The sequence below is a fragment of the Polypterus senegalus genome, chromosome 5 (genome assembly GCF_016835505.1).
Source record: "Polypterus senegalus isolate Bchr_013 chromosome 5, ASM1683550v1, whole genome shotgun sequence".
In the NCBI taxonomy this organism is placed as follows: Eukaryota; Metazoa; Chordata; class Cladistia; order Polypteriformes; family Polypteridae; genus Polypterus; species Polypterus senegalus.
Genome location: NC_053158.1, coordinates 1,543,190 through 1,558,548, shown reverse-complemented (window position 1 = coordinate 1,558,548; position 15,359 = coordinate 1,543,190). Strand labels below are relative to the sequence as shown.

The following is a 15,359-nucleotide window of genomic DNA, read 5'->3' as shown; positions in this document are numbered from 1 at the left end:
GGCTCCCCGAATGGAGTGAGGCGGCCCCTTTTATGTTGCATTTTCCAATGGCTTCGGAATCTTCCAGGCGCCCCCTGGCAGTGGACACGGGCCCCAACAGGGTTGAGCTTCCAAGCTCCGATACAAACCAGGGGGGGCTGCTCTCTCGTATCCCAGGGGACGTATTGTAACAACAAATTCAGGATCCACAAAAACTAACATTTGCAATAAAATGCGTCAGCGAGCCACTGAAAGACCAACTGGCTCTCCGGTCTCAAATATAAAGGCTGGGGGGGCGGTCCTTCAGCAGTGACATCACAGTAGCTCCACCTCCTGGGGTTCCACCCACAAAACACAAAGCAAAAGGCATAGAAGTGAAATAATTCAGCAACACAATATAAAAGGAGGGCCTCATTTGACATAAAGGCAAACCAAAAGTGGAATCAACAAGAGCTACAAGCTTATAAAGCAACAAGAATATCAAATAGACAAGAAATCAACACCCTGGCTGAATGAGAGCATTCCCAGCACTCCCAACTAACGCCCCCTGCTGGGCACTTACACTCATTATGGCTTTCATGTTTATAGAGCGCCTCACCTGCGGTGGGCTGGCGTCCTGCCCAGGGTTTGATTCCTGCCTTGCGCTCTGTGTTGGCTGGGTTTGGCTCCAGCAAACCCCCGTGACCCTGTAGTTAGGATATAGCAGGTTAGATAACGGATGGACGGATGGTTCAATTTGTGCTAATAAAAGGTCTTTTGAACCTGAGACTCATGAATGTTGTGTCTGGGATTTGGGCTCTGAGGCACCCACTAGTGGCCACACCGTCATCATGCTCGCTATTTAATATTCTAACAACATAAACCAACTGAAGCCCACTACTGTCACCAGGTTGTCACAACTGGAGAGGAAATGTGGAGAAATATTTAAAAACAAATCAGCAGTCCTACTTTAAAGGGGCTTCCATCTCACCCAGAAACCGATATTTCAGGGGCTACAGCCTCTAAGGGTAAGCATGTTTCATTTCCATGAGGGTCCCCTGAACTTGATGGATGAGGGGCTGCCATTCCATCCGAGGAAAAAGTCTAGCAGATCAATGATTATTTTACTGACAGGCAAGCACAAGGCATTGGTATCTGGGGAGGGTCCCTCTCCTTGTCTTTGTGTGCCGTTAAAGAGACCCCTCAGACTGAGATGGCCAAATGACTACAGACCACCGTGTACTCGGCTGTGGGATTGACGGGCAGACCCCAGACCTTCACCCCACCCCCGGCCCGGCTCCCTCCCTCCCTGCCTTCCTCCCTATTCTCGCGGTAGTCTCGATCAGCTGATCGCTGCCTCCGCACACACGCACTCGCGTTTATTCCCGTCCAGATTTGCTCGGCGGAGTTGAATAAGAGACGCAGTCGCCGAGCAGGGGGTCGCGGGCGCACGACCACCATGGACCGTCGGCGGTTTTCTTTCTTCTTTTCCTTGTTCTCTTTATCCAGGCACTGAGACAGACGCCTCGCTTCCCAGAATGCCTCGTTGTTGCCGCCGCAGCAGGACTGTCTGGGATTCGGCATCAGGCTGCTGACTCTTCAGCGTTTCGTCCCAATTTGTCGCCCACCGGATTTTCTTTCTTTTTTTTTATTATTATTATTATTTTTTGTTTGTTTGTTTTGTGTCGCCGCTGGCCCTCGGTGCTCCCGGAGGCGCTTCGTTCGCTGTACTGCAATGCCGCTCTTCGCATCCAATCCCTTCGAACAAGATGTGGGTAAGTGCGCCCGCCGCTTTTGTCTGCTCCTCTTCTCCCGTCTCTCGTTGGCTGTCCATCCCGTGGGACCGATCGCTGCCTCTCCTCACTCAGCGTGCTTAACGGCCGGGACTCGGTTTGCGATTCGCGCGGTCACGCCCGACCGTTAAGTGCGCATCGCGGGAGTCTCGTCGAGCCGCGCTGACCTCTGCGCCTGTCCGTGCGGCTCGCGCTTGTCTCCTTTTTAGAAGCCGCAGCCGAGAAATTTGCGAAGCTGTCCTTCCACGAGGTGAAGCAACGGAACAATCGAGCCGCGAGGACACCTCCAGAGAGGGAGAGTCGCCGAGGTTATCCGCTCCACCTGAGTAACGGCGCCGTCTGCGGTGCGGCAGTTGGTCATTTATTAATGGGCAGCGCAAACAAAGCCCCCTTCAAGTTACTAATAGAGCACCAAGTTCAGTCCTGGGGGCCTCGGTGGGTTTTATTCTAACCTTTAATTCCTTCATTCGCACACTCATGTGATCTCATTGTTCACCGAGATGCGCTTTTTCATTCTCTTATTCTACAAAATATGACACATTGTTTATTTGCTCCGGAACTTCAAACGGCGGAGTTACTTTTACTGCTTTCGTTTATTTTTATTTTTTCTAAATGCTAACAACATTGCAAATCCTAAAGCGCAGCAGTAACTTTAGTGTCACATTCACAACCGAGCAGACCAGAGGAGGTGGTTGCTGTCCTTTAGCATTCAGCGTTGTTCACTGGTGTAGAGGACGCCCACCCACGTGACCCCATAAGAGCATCCATTGATATGTAATGCCCGGCGCACTGGGCATGGTGCTCTGCACAGTACTGCTGGTAGGTGGCCCTTAAAAGGACCTTCGGTGTCTTGTGTGTCCAGACCACTACCTCCTTCCTCAGTGCCACCCAGGTCTTCTGTGACTCTGCGTGGTCCTGTGCCGTCCCTGGGCCTGCGTGTACCTTCAGTGTCCCTCCCCCAAACTGCTATTTGTCTGAAATTCTCTCCCCGTAAAGCCTGCATCTCCGACTCGGCTGGCCGTTGTTTTTGAGGCACCTTTGTTACCTGCTGTCCAGATTTGTACTTTCCATCTTTGAAGGCGAACCGTTCAGCGTGTCTGACAATCGCACTTCCTCGTTCAGTCGCGTCAGCAAAGCCAAACTGACCAATCAGATTGCTCTAAGGGACTGGACGCACAGACGTTGCTGTTTTTATTGTTTGAGTACACGGTGCATAATTTATGTTTATTACGTTATGCATGAAACCTGCTGGTAATAAATAATTCATATCCTGGAATGATAACCTCTTTGAAAGCATGACAATAAAGTGAAAATCCGTAATTAAAATGAGACACCAAGTTCGAGAATCATAAGTGAACAAAAACTGTGTGGCTTATTTTCGGGTAATGATTCGAATGATTATAGTGCGACTCGTGAGCAAATCAATATGACTGAGGATCATGTGACTCGTTTTCAAACTGGGTGACTTGTTCGTGAATCAAATGAACGAGAATCGCGTGACCCGTTCGCGAGTCGCGTGATTTCGTTAGTGATTCAGATGACCGAGAATGGCGAGACTCGCTCGCAATTCAAATGAACGAGAATCATGATTGGTTTGCACGTCAACTGAATGATTACCGCGTGACTCATTAGAGAATCGAATGAATGAGAATCGTCCGACTTACAAAATGACTCCTGACTGACCCGTAAAACGAACGAGAACTGCACGACTCTTTCGAAATTCAGATGAACGAGAATCACGGGACTTGTTTGTGAATGACGAGAACGAGAATTGTGTGACTCGTTCTCGAGCTGAGTGAATGGTTGTCATGTGATTCGTTAGCGATTCAAACGATTGAGAATCGTGTGGCTTGCTGGTGAATTAAATTAATGAGAACTGCATGACTCGTTTGAAATTTGAATTCGAAATTCAAATAAATGAGAGTCAAGAATGAGAATTGTGTGACTTGATCTCGAGTTAAATGAATTGTTGTCATGTGATTTCGTTAATGACTTGTGAATCAAATGAATGAGAACTGTATGACTCGTTTGAAATTCAAATGAAGGAGAATCACAGGACTTGTTTGTGAATGAAATGAACGAGGATTGTACGACTCGTTCTCGAGTCGAATTTAAGATTGTCATGTGATTCGTTCTCAAATTTAATAACGTAGAATTGTGTGACTTGTTCACAAATCTAATGAATGAAAGTCATGTGACTTGCTTGTGAATCGAATGAATGAGAATTGTTGGATTTGTCTGCAGGTCACATGAACGAGAATCATGTGACCCATTCTCGAGTCAAATGAATGATTATCATGTGATTTCTTTAGCGATTCAGATGAATGAGAATCGTGATTGGTTCGCGCATCAACTGAATGATTACCGTGTGACTCATTAGAGAATCGAATGAACGAGAATCGTCCGACTTACAAAATGACCCGTAAAACGAATGAGAACTGCATGACTCTTTCAAAATTCAGATGAACAAGAATCACGGGACTTGTTTGTGAATGACGAGAACGAGAATTGTGCGACTCGTTCTCGAGCTGAATGAATGGTTGTCATGTGATTCGTTAGCGATTCAAAAGATTGAAAATCGTGTGGCTTGCTTATAAATGAAATTAATGAGAACTGCAGGACTTGTTCAAAATTTGAATTCGAAATTCAAGAACGAGAATTGTGTGACTTGTTCTCGAGTCTCGAGAATTAATTGTTGTCATGTGATTTCATTAGCGATTCAAATGAACGAGAATCACGCGAGTTACTTGTAAATCGAATGAGAACTGTACGACTTGTGTGAAATTCAAATGAAGGAGAATCACAGGACCTGTTTGTGAATGAAGTGAACGAGGATTGTGTGACTCGTTCTCGAGCCGAATTTAGGATTGTCATGTGATTTCTTTAACGATTCACATGAACGAGCATCGTGATTGGTTCGCGCATCAACCGAACGATTACTGCGTGACTCATTAGAGAATCGAATGAACAAGAATCGTCCGACTTACAAAATGACTCCTGACTGACCCTGACCCGTAAAACGAACGAGAACTGCACGACTCTTTCAAAATTCAAATGAATGAGAATCGTGCACGAAGACTGTGCGACTTTGTCTCGAGTCGAATGCAAGATTGTCATGTGATTCGTTCTCAAATTAAATAACGTAGAATTGTGGGACTTGTTAACAAATCTAACGAATGAAAGTCATGTGACTTGCTTGCGAATCAAATGAGTGAGGATTGGAGGACTTGTTTGCAGGTCAAATGAACGAGAATCGTGTGACACGTTACAATAAAAGTTTGATAAGGTTCAGTTTTGTGCCACTAAATTTTCGAATTCAGTAAGGGATATAAAGTTATTGGTTTAATATTATGTTAATATATTCTGTTTAAAAAATTTCAAAAGCAAATTTTACAAAATAAACAAATAGTGTCACGTAAGTGTGCTGTTACTGTATTGGTTTGGTATGATGAACGAGAGGACGATCAGTGACAAGAGTTTTCGTTCGCCAGTAATGGCCTAACTAGAATGAATCGAAAGTGAACCGAATCAGACGGGTGGCACTTGTATGTGTGCGTTAAACGTCGTAACTGAAGGGGCCGATGACATCATACCTGTGCTTTTGTGCTCCCGTTGAGCTCCGCCGAATCCATTGGCTTCATACCTGCAAATTGGTTCCTGCGATTTTCTAAAGAGTCGTTCATAAAGAACAAACTGATACCAGATCGCCCGTCACCAGCTCCATCCCGCTGCCCACACAGACGTGCCACCGCCTCCCCTCACACCACTCACCCAGGGTCAGCCTGTATGCCACCCTTTCCCCTGGCATCATGAGCCCATCCAAGACTAGTGTCCACACCCATGGCTCAGCGGTGGCCACCTTCTCAGGCTGATGGAGTTTGGCAGCGCATGGGTTGGCGCTTCTCTAAGTCTACGCCCTCGCCTCTTGTCTCACATGCTTAGTGGTTGTTTTATGGTTGCCTTTTCCAGTGTGGCCAGTAGGTGGCGTCTCATTACACCAAACAGCAACACGGCAGTCCAAAAATGACAATAAATTAAAAATTAAATAAGTCATAATATAGCTAAGCACAGCAAAAGACAGATGGAAATATACCCCTCAGCCCCTGCAGGACCTCACGAAAACACCAGGAACCCCCAACTTCTCTGTCATGCCCCCCCACACTCACACACCTTGCAATGCTTTGGCTCTCCTTTCTCTCTCTGACCAGCTGAGCTCTCGTCACCAGCGGCCCCCCAACTCTCTCTGAGCAAAGTAAGCACTTCCAGGGTCCTGCCTGACACCGGGTTTGATCGAGCGCCTCAACACATAAACGACTCACTTGGGGGGTCTGTATGTGAATCAAGCGCTGCAAAGCACCAACACATAAACCGGTCGGTTGACACATGGGGTTTCAAGAGCAGCGGGTACATCAATACCACCGGGTGAAAGGCAGGATAACAACAACATGGCGGTTCAAAAGTACAAAAAGGGCGCACGACTTTGAGGGAGCACAGCTGATTACCTGTGTCAGTACGCGAGGGGACACGTCCCAGTAAAACAAGTTGGTAGGAATCGATCAACAGCAGGAATGGGTTACTCAGGGGCAGTGGTGTCTGTTTAAGAGTAGGCAGCTCCTTCAACCTCATAGGGGAAAAGGACAGGGAAGTGACTTGCTCAGGGTGACACAGTGTCACTGGTGGGACTTGGGGAAAAAAAAGTGTTTGAAATCCAAAGCTGTAACCACCAGACCACACCACACCGCTGCTTACTATTAGTCTGCTGTGAAACACCTGCACTTAGATAGGGAGAATGAAAGGTGCGATCGATAGATAGATAGATAGATAGATGAAAGGCACTATAGATAGATAGATAGATAGATAGATAGATAGATAGATAGATAGATAGATAGATAGATAGATAGATAGATAGATAGATGTGAATGGCACTATATAACAGGTAGACTTGAACTCTAACATGTAAAAGATATGAAATGCATTAAGTAATAGAGACATATATATATATATATATATATTTAGACAGATAAAAATGAAAGACACTATATAATAGGTAGTTATAAAAAAAGCACTATGTAATAATCAGAAGTGAATGGCAATAATACATTAAACAGATAGAAATTTAAAGGACTACAAAATAGAACAAATAGTTTAGAACTGTGCTATACACATAATTAGAAATATAAAGCACTGTACTCTAGACAGGCTGATGTGAAAGGCGCTATATAGATCAATAGTAAGTTAGTAAGTAAGTAGTAAGTATAGTAAGTAGGAAAAAGCTGAATAAAACAAATAGATTTGAAATGCACAACATTAGAGATTGGCATGAAATGCTTTAGATAGATAGATAGATAGATAGATAGATAGATAGATAGATAGATAGATAGATATGGACAATTACTACAATCAATCCAATAAACAGATCAATCAATAGATAGATAGATAGATTTAAGGCAGTATATAATAGATAGATGGTCAGATTTTCTATCTATCTAATCCTGCCAACTATGCTGTCTATCTATCCATCTATCTATCTATCATTATATAGTGCCTTTCACTTCTATCTATCTTCTATCTATTATATAGTGCCTTTCCTCTATCCATCTCTCAGTCTATTGATTGATCTGTCGATTTGATTGATTGTAGTATTTGTCCATTTCTCATTATTCTGCTGCTGGGACTCATAAAGTTTATTTTTGTAACCCAATGACACCTTCAGTTTGTGACACTCAGCTGACTAAATCCATGAAACGACACGTCTGCTTGCGCCCCTCAGGACATCCTCACTGCCCTTTGGAAGGACAGAACTTCAGGTGACTTCCCGTATCAAAGGAGCCGCGGCAGAAGAAGTGCAGAGTTGGAGAGAAATCAAAGAGGACGGCATTAATGGATACCCTATTTGAAAACAGAGTAACATCCGCCAGGGCAGTAAAGTGCATCTCCCCGCACGACTAATGGACTCTAATGGCAGGCGGACCCTCTGTGTTTCCGCTGGAGACGCCTGACAGAGAATTTGAGTTTGAGAGTCGAGTCATCTCGGTTTACATCTACCGTGTCATAGAGTATCATTCCTGCTGAAGAAGAAACTGGATTTTATATAGCGCCTTTTCCAAGATCTTTTTCCTGTTGCACTGCACACTCTGAACCTTTCAGGTACCATACTGAGGTGACACCGCGTCAAACTGCAGTATTTTAAATGGTGCCTTTCACCCTGAGTGTCTCTTCAGTGCCCTTTAGAATAGCTGATGTGCCGTTATAAATGAAGACGAGGGAATACGCAGACAGACCACCGCTTCGAGCCCCAGGAGTCTGTGAGTAGCAGCGGGTTGCTGCTGTGCCTGTGCTTGGCGTTCAGTGGGCTGTCATCACCCTTCTGTCTGCCACATCATCAGCTTCTGTCGTTCGTTTTTTGCTCTGCTCGTCTTTTTCTTCCTGGCTTGTCACCTTCTCCATCAGTTTGCCTTTGCAGCCTGCCATAAGAAAGACTCAGGTACCCCAAGATGTTTTGCTTTACCATCGTGTTTCATGATGAAGACGAAGGTCAGGGTTCAAGCCCCTGTGGTTCACAAGTAATCATGTGACAGACAGACACAGCACAGGGGTCTCAAACTCTAGTCCTGGAGGGCTGCAGTGGCTGCTGGTTTTCATTCTCACCCTTTTCTTAATTGGTGACCAGTTTTTGCTGCTAATTAACTCCTTTACCTTTCATTTTAATTGAATTGCTTTTTGTAAGATTTGTTCCCTTGAATGTCTTTGTCCTTCTTTTCCCTTAAACAGAAATGAAACGTGAAATGAGAACTAACAGAAGACCACCTAAGTCAGGGCCTCAAATTAGTCCAACCCATTTCACTCCAACCAGTTAATTAATGAGGCACCAAGTCTTGTCGTCAGTTAAACTCGTTCTTTAATTCAATGGCTTATTGCTGCTCTCATTGTGCCACAGCAGACATTTCCGAAACGGGTGACGTTCTCTTTTCTAAGAGCACTGGGAAACCGAGCAGATCGACATTCCTGAGACCTTCATCTTTCTTTATTGTCAGATATTGTGTGATGGTCACCAGTTGTTTTGGCTCATTTTGTATCCCGTTATTGTTTGGCTGCTAATTAAGGAAAAGGGAACAACTAAGGGGGCGGAGTCTTCAAGAGCAAGCCCATGAAAATGAATTCAAAAGAAGTTAATTAGCAGCAAAAGCAGGCCACTGATTAAGAAAAGGGTTAGAATGAAAACCTACAGCCACGGTGGTCCTCCAGGCCTGGATTTGGGGACCCCTGCCTTAGCATTTTCTAGCCAGAGATAACTAAAAAGCAATATTTGGCTGTCCATACAAAGTAGGGTTTGTCGTGATATCGGGGCTCACAAACTACAAAATCAGGGCGTCATCACCTCCAAAAGTAGACCTCCAGACTCCAAAGTCTGCCTGACTTTCACATTCAAGAAGCTTTTGTTACTTGAGAGGGTGGAGGGCACCATGCGTTAGTCTTATATGGACGGGTTTAGTTTCACCCGCATATGGGGTGGTGGTGCGGGGAATGGCGAGGGTTTAAATGTACTCTTCCAAGAGGACCCCTGTAAATGTCGTCTCGCCCCGATCGCTCATTTCAGTGACTTCTCACATCTCGCATTTCTGAACGTCACTGTCGCTGTCTTCACTCCCAGAACTGTGGCTGCCAGGCTGCGCCATTGGTCAGATCTTGGCGCGTCCCTTGTGTTTGCCTGCTTGTCCCATTTCCTTTGGTTATTCTCATTTGATTGGCTCTTTTCCTTCAACAGTCTGTTTGCAGTCTGCATTACCGACAAGGTCACTCGCGTCACCCTACATCCTCGAGGTCACTTGATGTCCTCCTTGACACGCCCTGTGCCAAGTGTTCTTAGGCATGCCATTCTCATCAAACGTTCTACTACTGTGCCCGCTGTAAGGGTGCAGTTACTTCTTTAAGGTTAAGGGTACCACTGTCCTGCTGTACCGGTTGGACTCTTTTGTTCTTTGATCAATAAATTGGCCACAGTTAATTAAACACATCATAGAGTGGAATCTGAAGGTTAGTGTCACAGTCGTCCCTACTAGAACTGTGGCTGGCCAGATGAGCATCTCGTCGCATCTCGTTTGATTCCCTGCTTGTCCCGTTTTCTATGGTTGCTCTCTTTCGATTGGCTCTTCTCTTCAGCAGAGTCTGTTTGCTGTTCGCATTGCCTACAGTGGTGGCCAGAAGTTTGAAGAAGGACCCAAGGTTTGGTGTTCACAAAGTCTGCTGCTTCAGTGTTTTTAGATCTTTCTGTCAGATGTTTCTCTGGTGTACTGAAGTAGAATGACAAGCAGTTCAGAAGATTCAAAGGCTTTGATTGACAAGGACATGAAGTTTATGCACAGAGTCCAGATATGCAGTGCTGTCCCTTCTTTCTTTATCAAGACCTCTACAATTCACCCTGGCAGGCTGTCTGTCCATCAACTTCTGGGCCAAATCCTGACTTATGGCAGCTGCCCATTCTTGCATCATCAATGCTTGTCGTGAGTTTGTCAGAACTGGTGGGTTTTTGTTTGTCCCTCTACATCTTGAGGATTGACCACAAGTTCTCAATGGTCTGGGAAGTTTCCTGGCCATGGACCCCAAATGTTGATGTTTTGTTCCCCGAGCCACTTGGTTACCACTTTTACCTTCTGGCCTGGTGCTCTGTCATGTTGGTCACCAAACTGTTGTTGGGTGGTTAGGAGAAGTTGCCTTCAGAGGACGTTTTAGTCCCATTCTTTATTCATGGCTGTATTCTGAGCCCTGCACTGCCTCGGCTGACATGAATGGTCTCAAGATGCTTTACTGTTGGCCTGACACAGGACTGATGGTAGCGCCGCTCACCTTTTCTTTTTTCTGGGTGCCCCAAACAATCGAAAAGGGGATTCATCAGAGAAAATGACTTCCCCCAGCAGTCCAATCACAGAATATCAGACTGTCCCTGATGTTTTTCTTGTCTTCTTTGCTTCCCTTCTTGACACCGACCAGGCCATCCTCCAGTGAATGCTGGAGTGAGTGGAGATCTTCTTCTTCTTCTTCTTTTGGCTGCTCCCGTTAGGGGTCACCACAGCGGATCATCTTCTTCCATATCGTCCTGTCCTCTGCATCTTGTTCTGTCACACCCCACACCTGCATGTCCTCTCTCACCACATCCATAAACCTTCTCTTAGGCCTTCCTCTGTTCTTCTTACATGGCAGCTCTACCCTTAGCACCCTTCTCCCAATATACCCCTCATCTCTCCTCTGCACATGTTGAAACCAACGCCATCTCGCCTCTCTGATTTTGTCTCCCAACCGTCCCACCTGAGCTGACCCTCTAATGTCCTCATTTCTGATCCTGTCCATCCTCGTCACACCCAATGCCAATCTTAGCATCTTTAACTCTGCCACCTCCAGCTCTGTCTCCTGTGCCACCGTCTCCAGCCCATATACCATAGCTGGTCTCACTACCGTCCTGTAGACCTTCCCTTTCATTCTTGCTGATACCCGTCTGTCACAAATCACTCCTGGCACTCTTCTCCACCCACCCCATCCTGCCTGTACTCTCTTCTTCACTTCTCTTCCACACTCCCCATTACTCTGTACTGTTGATCCCAAGTATTTACACACCTTCCACCTTCACCAACTCTACTCCCTCATCCTCACCATTCCACTGACCTCCCTCTCATTCACACACATGTATTCTGTCTTGGTGGTCCTACTGACCTTCATTCCTCTCCTCTCATATCTCCACCTCTCCAGCATCTCCTCAACCTGAAGATCACATTGTCATCAGCAAACATCACAGTCCACGGGGACTCCTGTCTAATCTCATCTGTCAACCTGTCCATCACCACAGCCAATAATAAAGGGCTCAGAGCAGATTCCTGATGTAATCCCACCTCCATCACTCCTACCGCAGATCTCATCACAGTCACACTTCCCTCGTACATATCCTTTTCCACATAGGATTTCCTCATACAATACCACAGCTCCTCTCAGTCACCCTGTCATTTGCTTTCTTCAAGGCCAAAAAAACGCAAAGCAACTCCTTCTGTTCTTCTCTCTACTTCTCCATTAACATCCTCAGAACAAACATCTCATCTGTGGTGCTCTTTCTTGCCATGAAAACATCCTGCTGCTCACTAACCATCACCTCACTTCTTAACTGATCTTCCACTCCTCTTTCCCATAACTTCATGCTGTGGCTCATCAATTTTATCCCCCTGTATTATTACAGTCCTGCACATCCCCCTTATTCTTAAATATCAGCACCAGTCCACTTCTTCTCCACTCCTCATCATCCTCTCACTTTCCAAGATTCCATTAAACAATCTGGTTAAAAACTCCACTGCCATCTCTCCTAAACACCTCCATGCTTCCACAGGTATGTCATCTGGACCAACAACCTTTCCATTCTTCATCCTCTTCATCGCTGTCCTTATTTCCTCCTTGCTAATCCGTTCCACTTCCTGATTCACTATCTCCACGTCATCCAACCTCTTCTCTCTCTCGTTCTCTCATTGTCTTTCCATCTGCTCAACACACTCTCCTTGCTTGTGAGTCATTTCCATCTTCATCCTTTATCACCCTAACCTGCTGCACATCTTTCACACCCCGGACCCTCTGTAGCCCACCGGTCCTTTTCTCCCTCCTTAGTGTCCAGCCTCTCATACAACTCATCACACGCCTTTTCTTTAGCCTTCTCCACCTCTCTCTTCACCTTGTGCCTTATCTCCTTGTACTCTTGTCTACTTTCTGCATCTCTCTGACTATCCCACTTCTTCTTTGCCATCCTCTTCCTCTGTATTGTCTCCTGTACTTCCTCATTCCACCACCAGGTTTCCTTTTCCTCCTTCCTCTGTCCAGATGTCATGCCAAGTCCCCTTCTTGCTGTCACCCTTACTACATCTGCTGTAGTTTTCCAACTGTCTGGTAATTCTTCACTACCACCCAGTGCCAGTCTCACCTTCTCCCTGAACACCACCTTGCAGTCTTCCTTTTTCAACGTCCCCCATTTCATCCTTGTCTCTGCCCTCACTCTCTTCCTCTTCGTGATCTCCAACGTCATCCTACAGACCACCATCCTATGCTGTCTAACTACACTTTCCCCTGCCACCACTTTGCAGTCTTCAATCTCCTTCAGATTGACTCTTCTGCATAGGATGTAATCTACCTGTGTGCATCTTCCTCCACTCTTGTATGTCACCCTATGTTCCTCCCTCTTCTTAAAATATGTATTCACCACAGCCATGTCCATCCTTTTGGCAAAATCCACTATCCTCTGACCTTCTTCATTCCTCTCCTTGACACCATACCTACCCATCACCTCCTCGTCTCCTCTGTTCCCTTCACCAACATGTCCATTGAAATCTGCTCCAATCACCACTTTCTGTTCATCACTTCATCCAACTCACTCCAGAAATCTTCTTTCTCACCCATTGCACACCCAACTTGCAGTGCATATGCACTAACAACATTCATCATCACAACTCCAATTCCCATCTTCATCATCATCACTCTGTCTGACACTCTCTTCACCTCCAAACAATCTTGCCATGCTGTTCCTTCAGAATAACTCCTACTCCATTTCTCCTCCCATCCACACCATGATAGATCAATTTGAATCCCCCTCTGATCCACCTGGCCTTACTCCCCTTCCATTTATCTTACATGCACAATATATCAACCTTCCTTCTCTCCATCATATCTGCTAACTCTCTCCCTTACCAGTCATACTGCCAACATTCAAAGTTCCTACCCTCAGTTCCACACTCTTTACTTTCCTCCTCTCCTCCTGCCTCCAGACACGTCTCCCTCCTCTTCTTCTACTTCTTCATCTTTTTCGGCCAACAGTAGCCCAATTTCTGCCAGCACCCTGTTGGCAAACAGTACTGGTGGCGATTGTTGTTAACCCGGGGCTCGACCAATCTGGTATGGAAGTTTGTATTGTTGTCCGCATATTGATTTGGCACACCGGATGCCCTTCCTGACGTAACCCTCCTCATTTATCCGGGCTTGGGACTGGCATGAAGAAACACACTGGCTTGTGCATCCCCTGTGGCTCGGTTACATTTGAAAATGCATTTTTAAGTGCTGGAGTGGGCGGAGATAACATTTGTAAATTCTAGAGTGGGCGGAGATAACATTTGTAAATTCTAGAGTGGGCGGAGATACTTGTGTGAGTGCTGGAGTGGGTGGAGATCATTTCAATTAAAATGTAGTAGTTTGGCCTTAGAGAGGTGGCACCAAAAATAATTAAAGAATGCAAAGAGTGTCTGCTCACAACAAAGACTAATATCCACATTTATTTTAAATTAAATTACAATTTAAAATATCGAATGCGGATGAAGAGCAGTAGTCAATGGACTAAACAGACTTGTGATTCATTTCTTTGACAGAGAAAGCGACCAGCGAGATGAACACGGCCGAGGACTGGGGTCTCATACTGGACATCTGTGACAAAGTTGGCCAGTCACGCAGCGGGTAAGTGGAACTGGCACTTTGAGGAATTGTCGGTTTAAATGTAGGGGCAGGTGTTGGAATGGGGTCACGATTACAGTTTAGTGATGCCTGCAGGTCAGGATGTCCGCCTGTGGACATGAGAACTCAAACATGAAGCTTTTCTTTGATTACAAGTTTTTGTTTGGTTTAAAAAAACATTTTCATATATAAATTTGAAACCCCCACTGAAATGAAAATGAATAAAACACGCAGATCACTGAAGTCCCAGTGGCCCACTGGGTAAACTTCTAATAAACTGAACGAGGGGCTCGCTGTGATCCATGACTTGACCTTGGAGACGGGGGTCCTTTCTGTGTGCCGATAGTTTGGGCCGGCCCACCACTGATCTGTGCGGCTGACATTCGAACAGGACCAGGTTAATAGTAATAATTCTTTACCTCCATAGAGCGACAGTGTGCAGCGTCCCCCTGGATGATGCGATGGCAGCCATTTTGTGTAAATCCCCTCACCATCACGTGAGCTGCTTGGTAGTGAAGTGGTGTGAGGGAGAGGCAGGGGATGATTAGGGGGGCCAGAATGACCAGGCTGTGGTGGTCAGTTTAGCCAGGACATTGGGATACACCCTGCTCTTTATGTCTTTTATGACCACAGAGAGTCAGGACCTCAGTTTTACATCTCATCTGAAGGACGGTGCCATGTTTACAGCGCCGGGGCACTGGGATCCACACACAGACCACAGGGTAGGCGCCCCCTGCTGGCCTCACCCAACACCTCATCCAGCAGCAACCCAAACTTTTCTCAGATGGCCTCCCATCCAAGTAGTGGCCGGGCCCGAACATGCTGAGCGTCAGGCGGATGGCCTCTTCTGAAGTGCAGGCGGTTTGGTAAAAAGAGAAACTAACAGGGCCAGAGTCGTCCTATTGAGGACCCGTAGAAGAACTCTGGCTGCTTGTAACTGTTGAAATGACGCGCTGGTGAGGAACAGAGAAGAGGAATCTAAAAAGAGTAAAGGAACAGAGACAGCTAAAATGGAGGAGGGTGCCTTGAGCAATCAAAACAGTAAGAGCATTTGATAAGCACTCCATGAAAGAGAGCTAATGGCTGTCCTGACGTGAGGAGGAAGGTGGGACAAGAGGGGGCCCTGAAGTAACAGCATTTAAATGA

General features: G+C 45.9%; 1 protein-coding gene across 1 annotated transcript in view; it reads left to right on the top strand.

The window, feature by feature from the left end:
• The first annotated feature begins 1,289 nt into the window (after window positions 1-1,289).
• The window catches only part of stam (signal transducing adaptor molecule (SH3 domain and ITAM motif) 1), a 79,426-nt gene continuing 65,356 nt past the window's right edge, over window positions 1,290-15,359 (top strand). Inside the window, exons 1-2 of the mRNA XM_039754268.1 lie at window positions 1,290-1,733; window positions 14,132-14,216. Coding sequence (XP_039610202.1) covers window positions 1,694-1,733; window positions 14,132-14,216 — 125 coding nt within the window. The 5' untranslated portion in view covers window positions 1,290-1,693. The remainder of the gene's footprint in view (window positions 1,734-14,131; window positions 14,217-15,359) is intronic.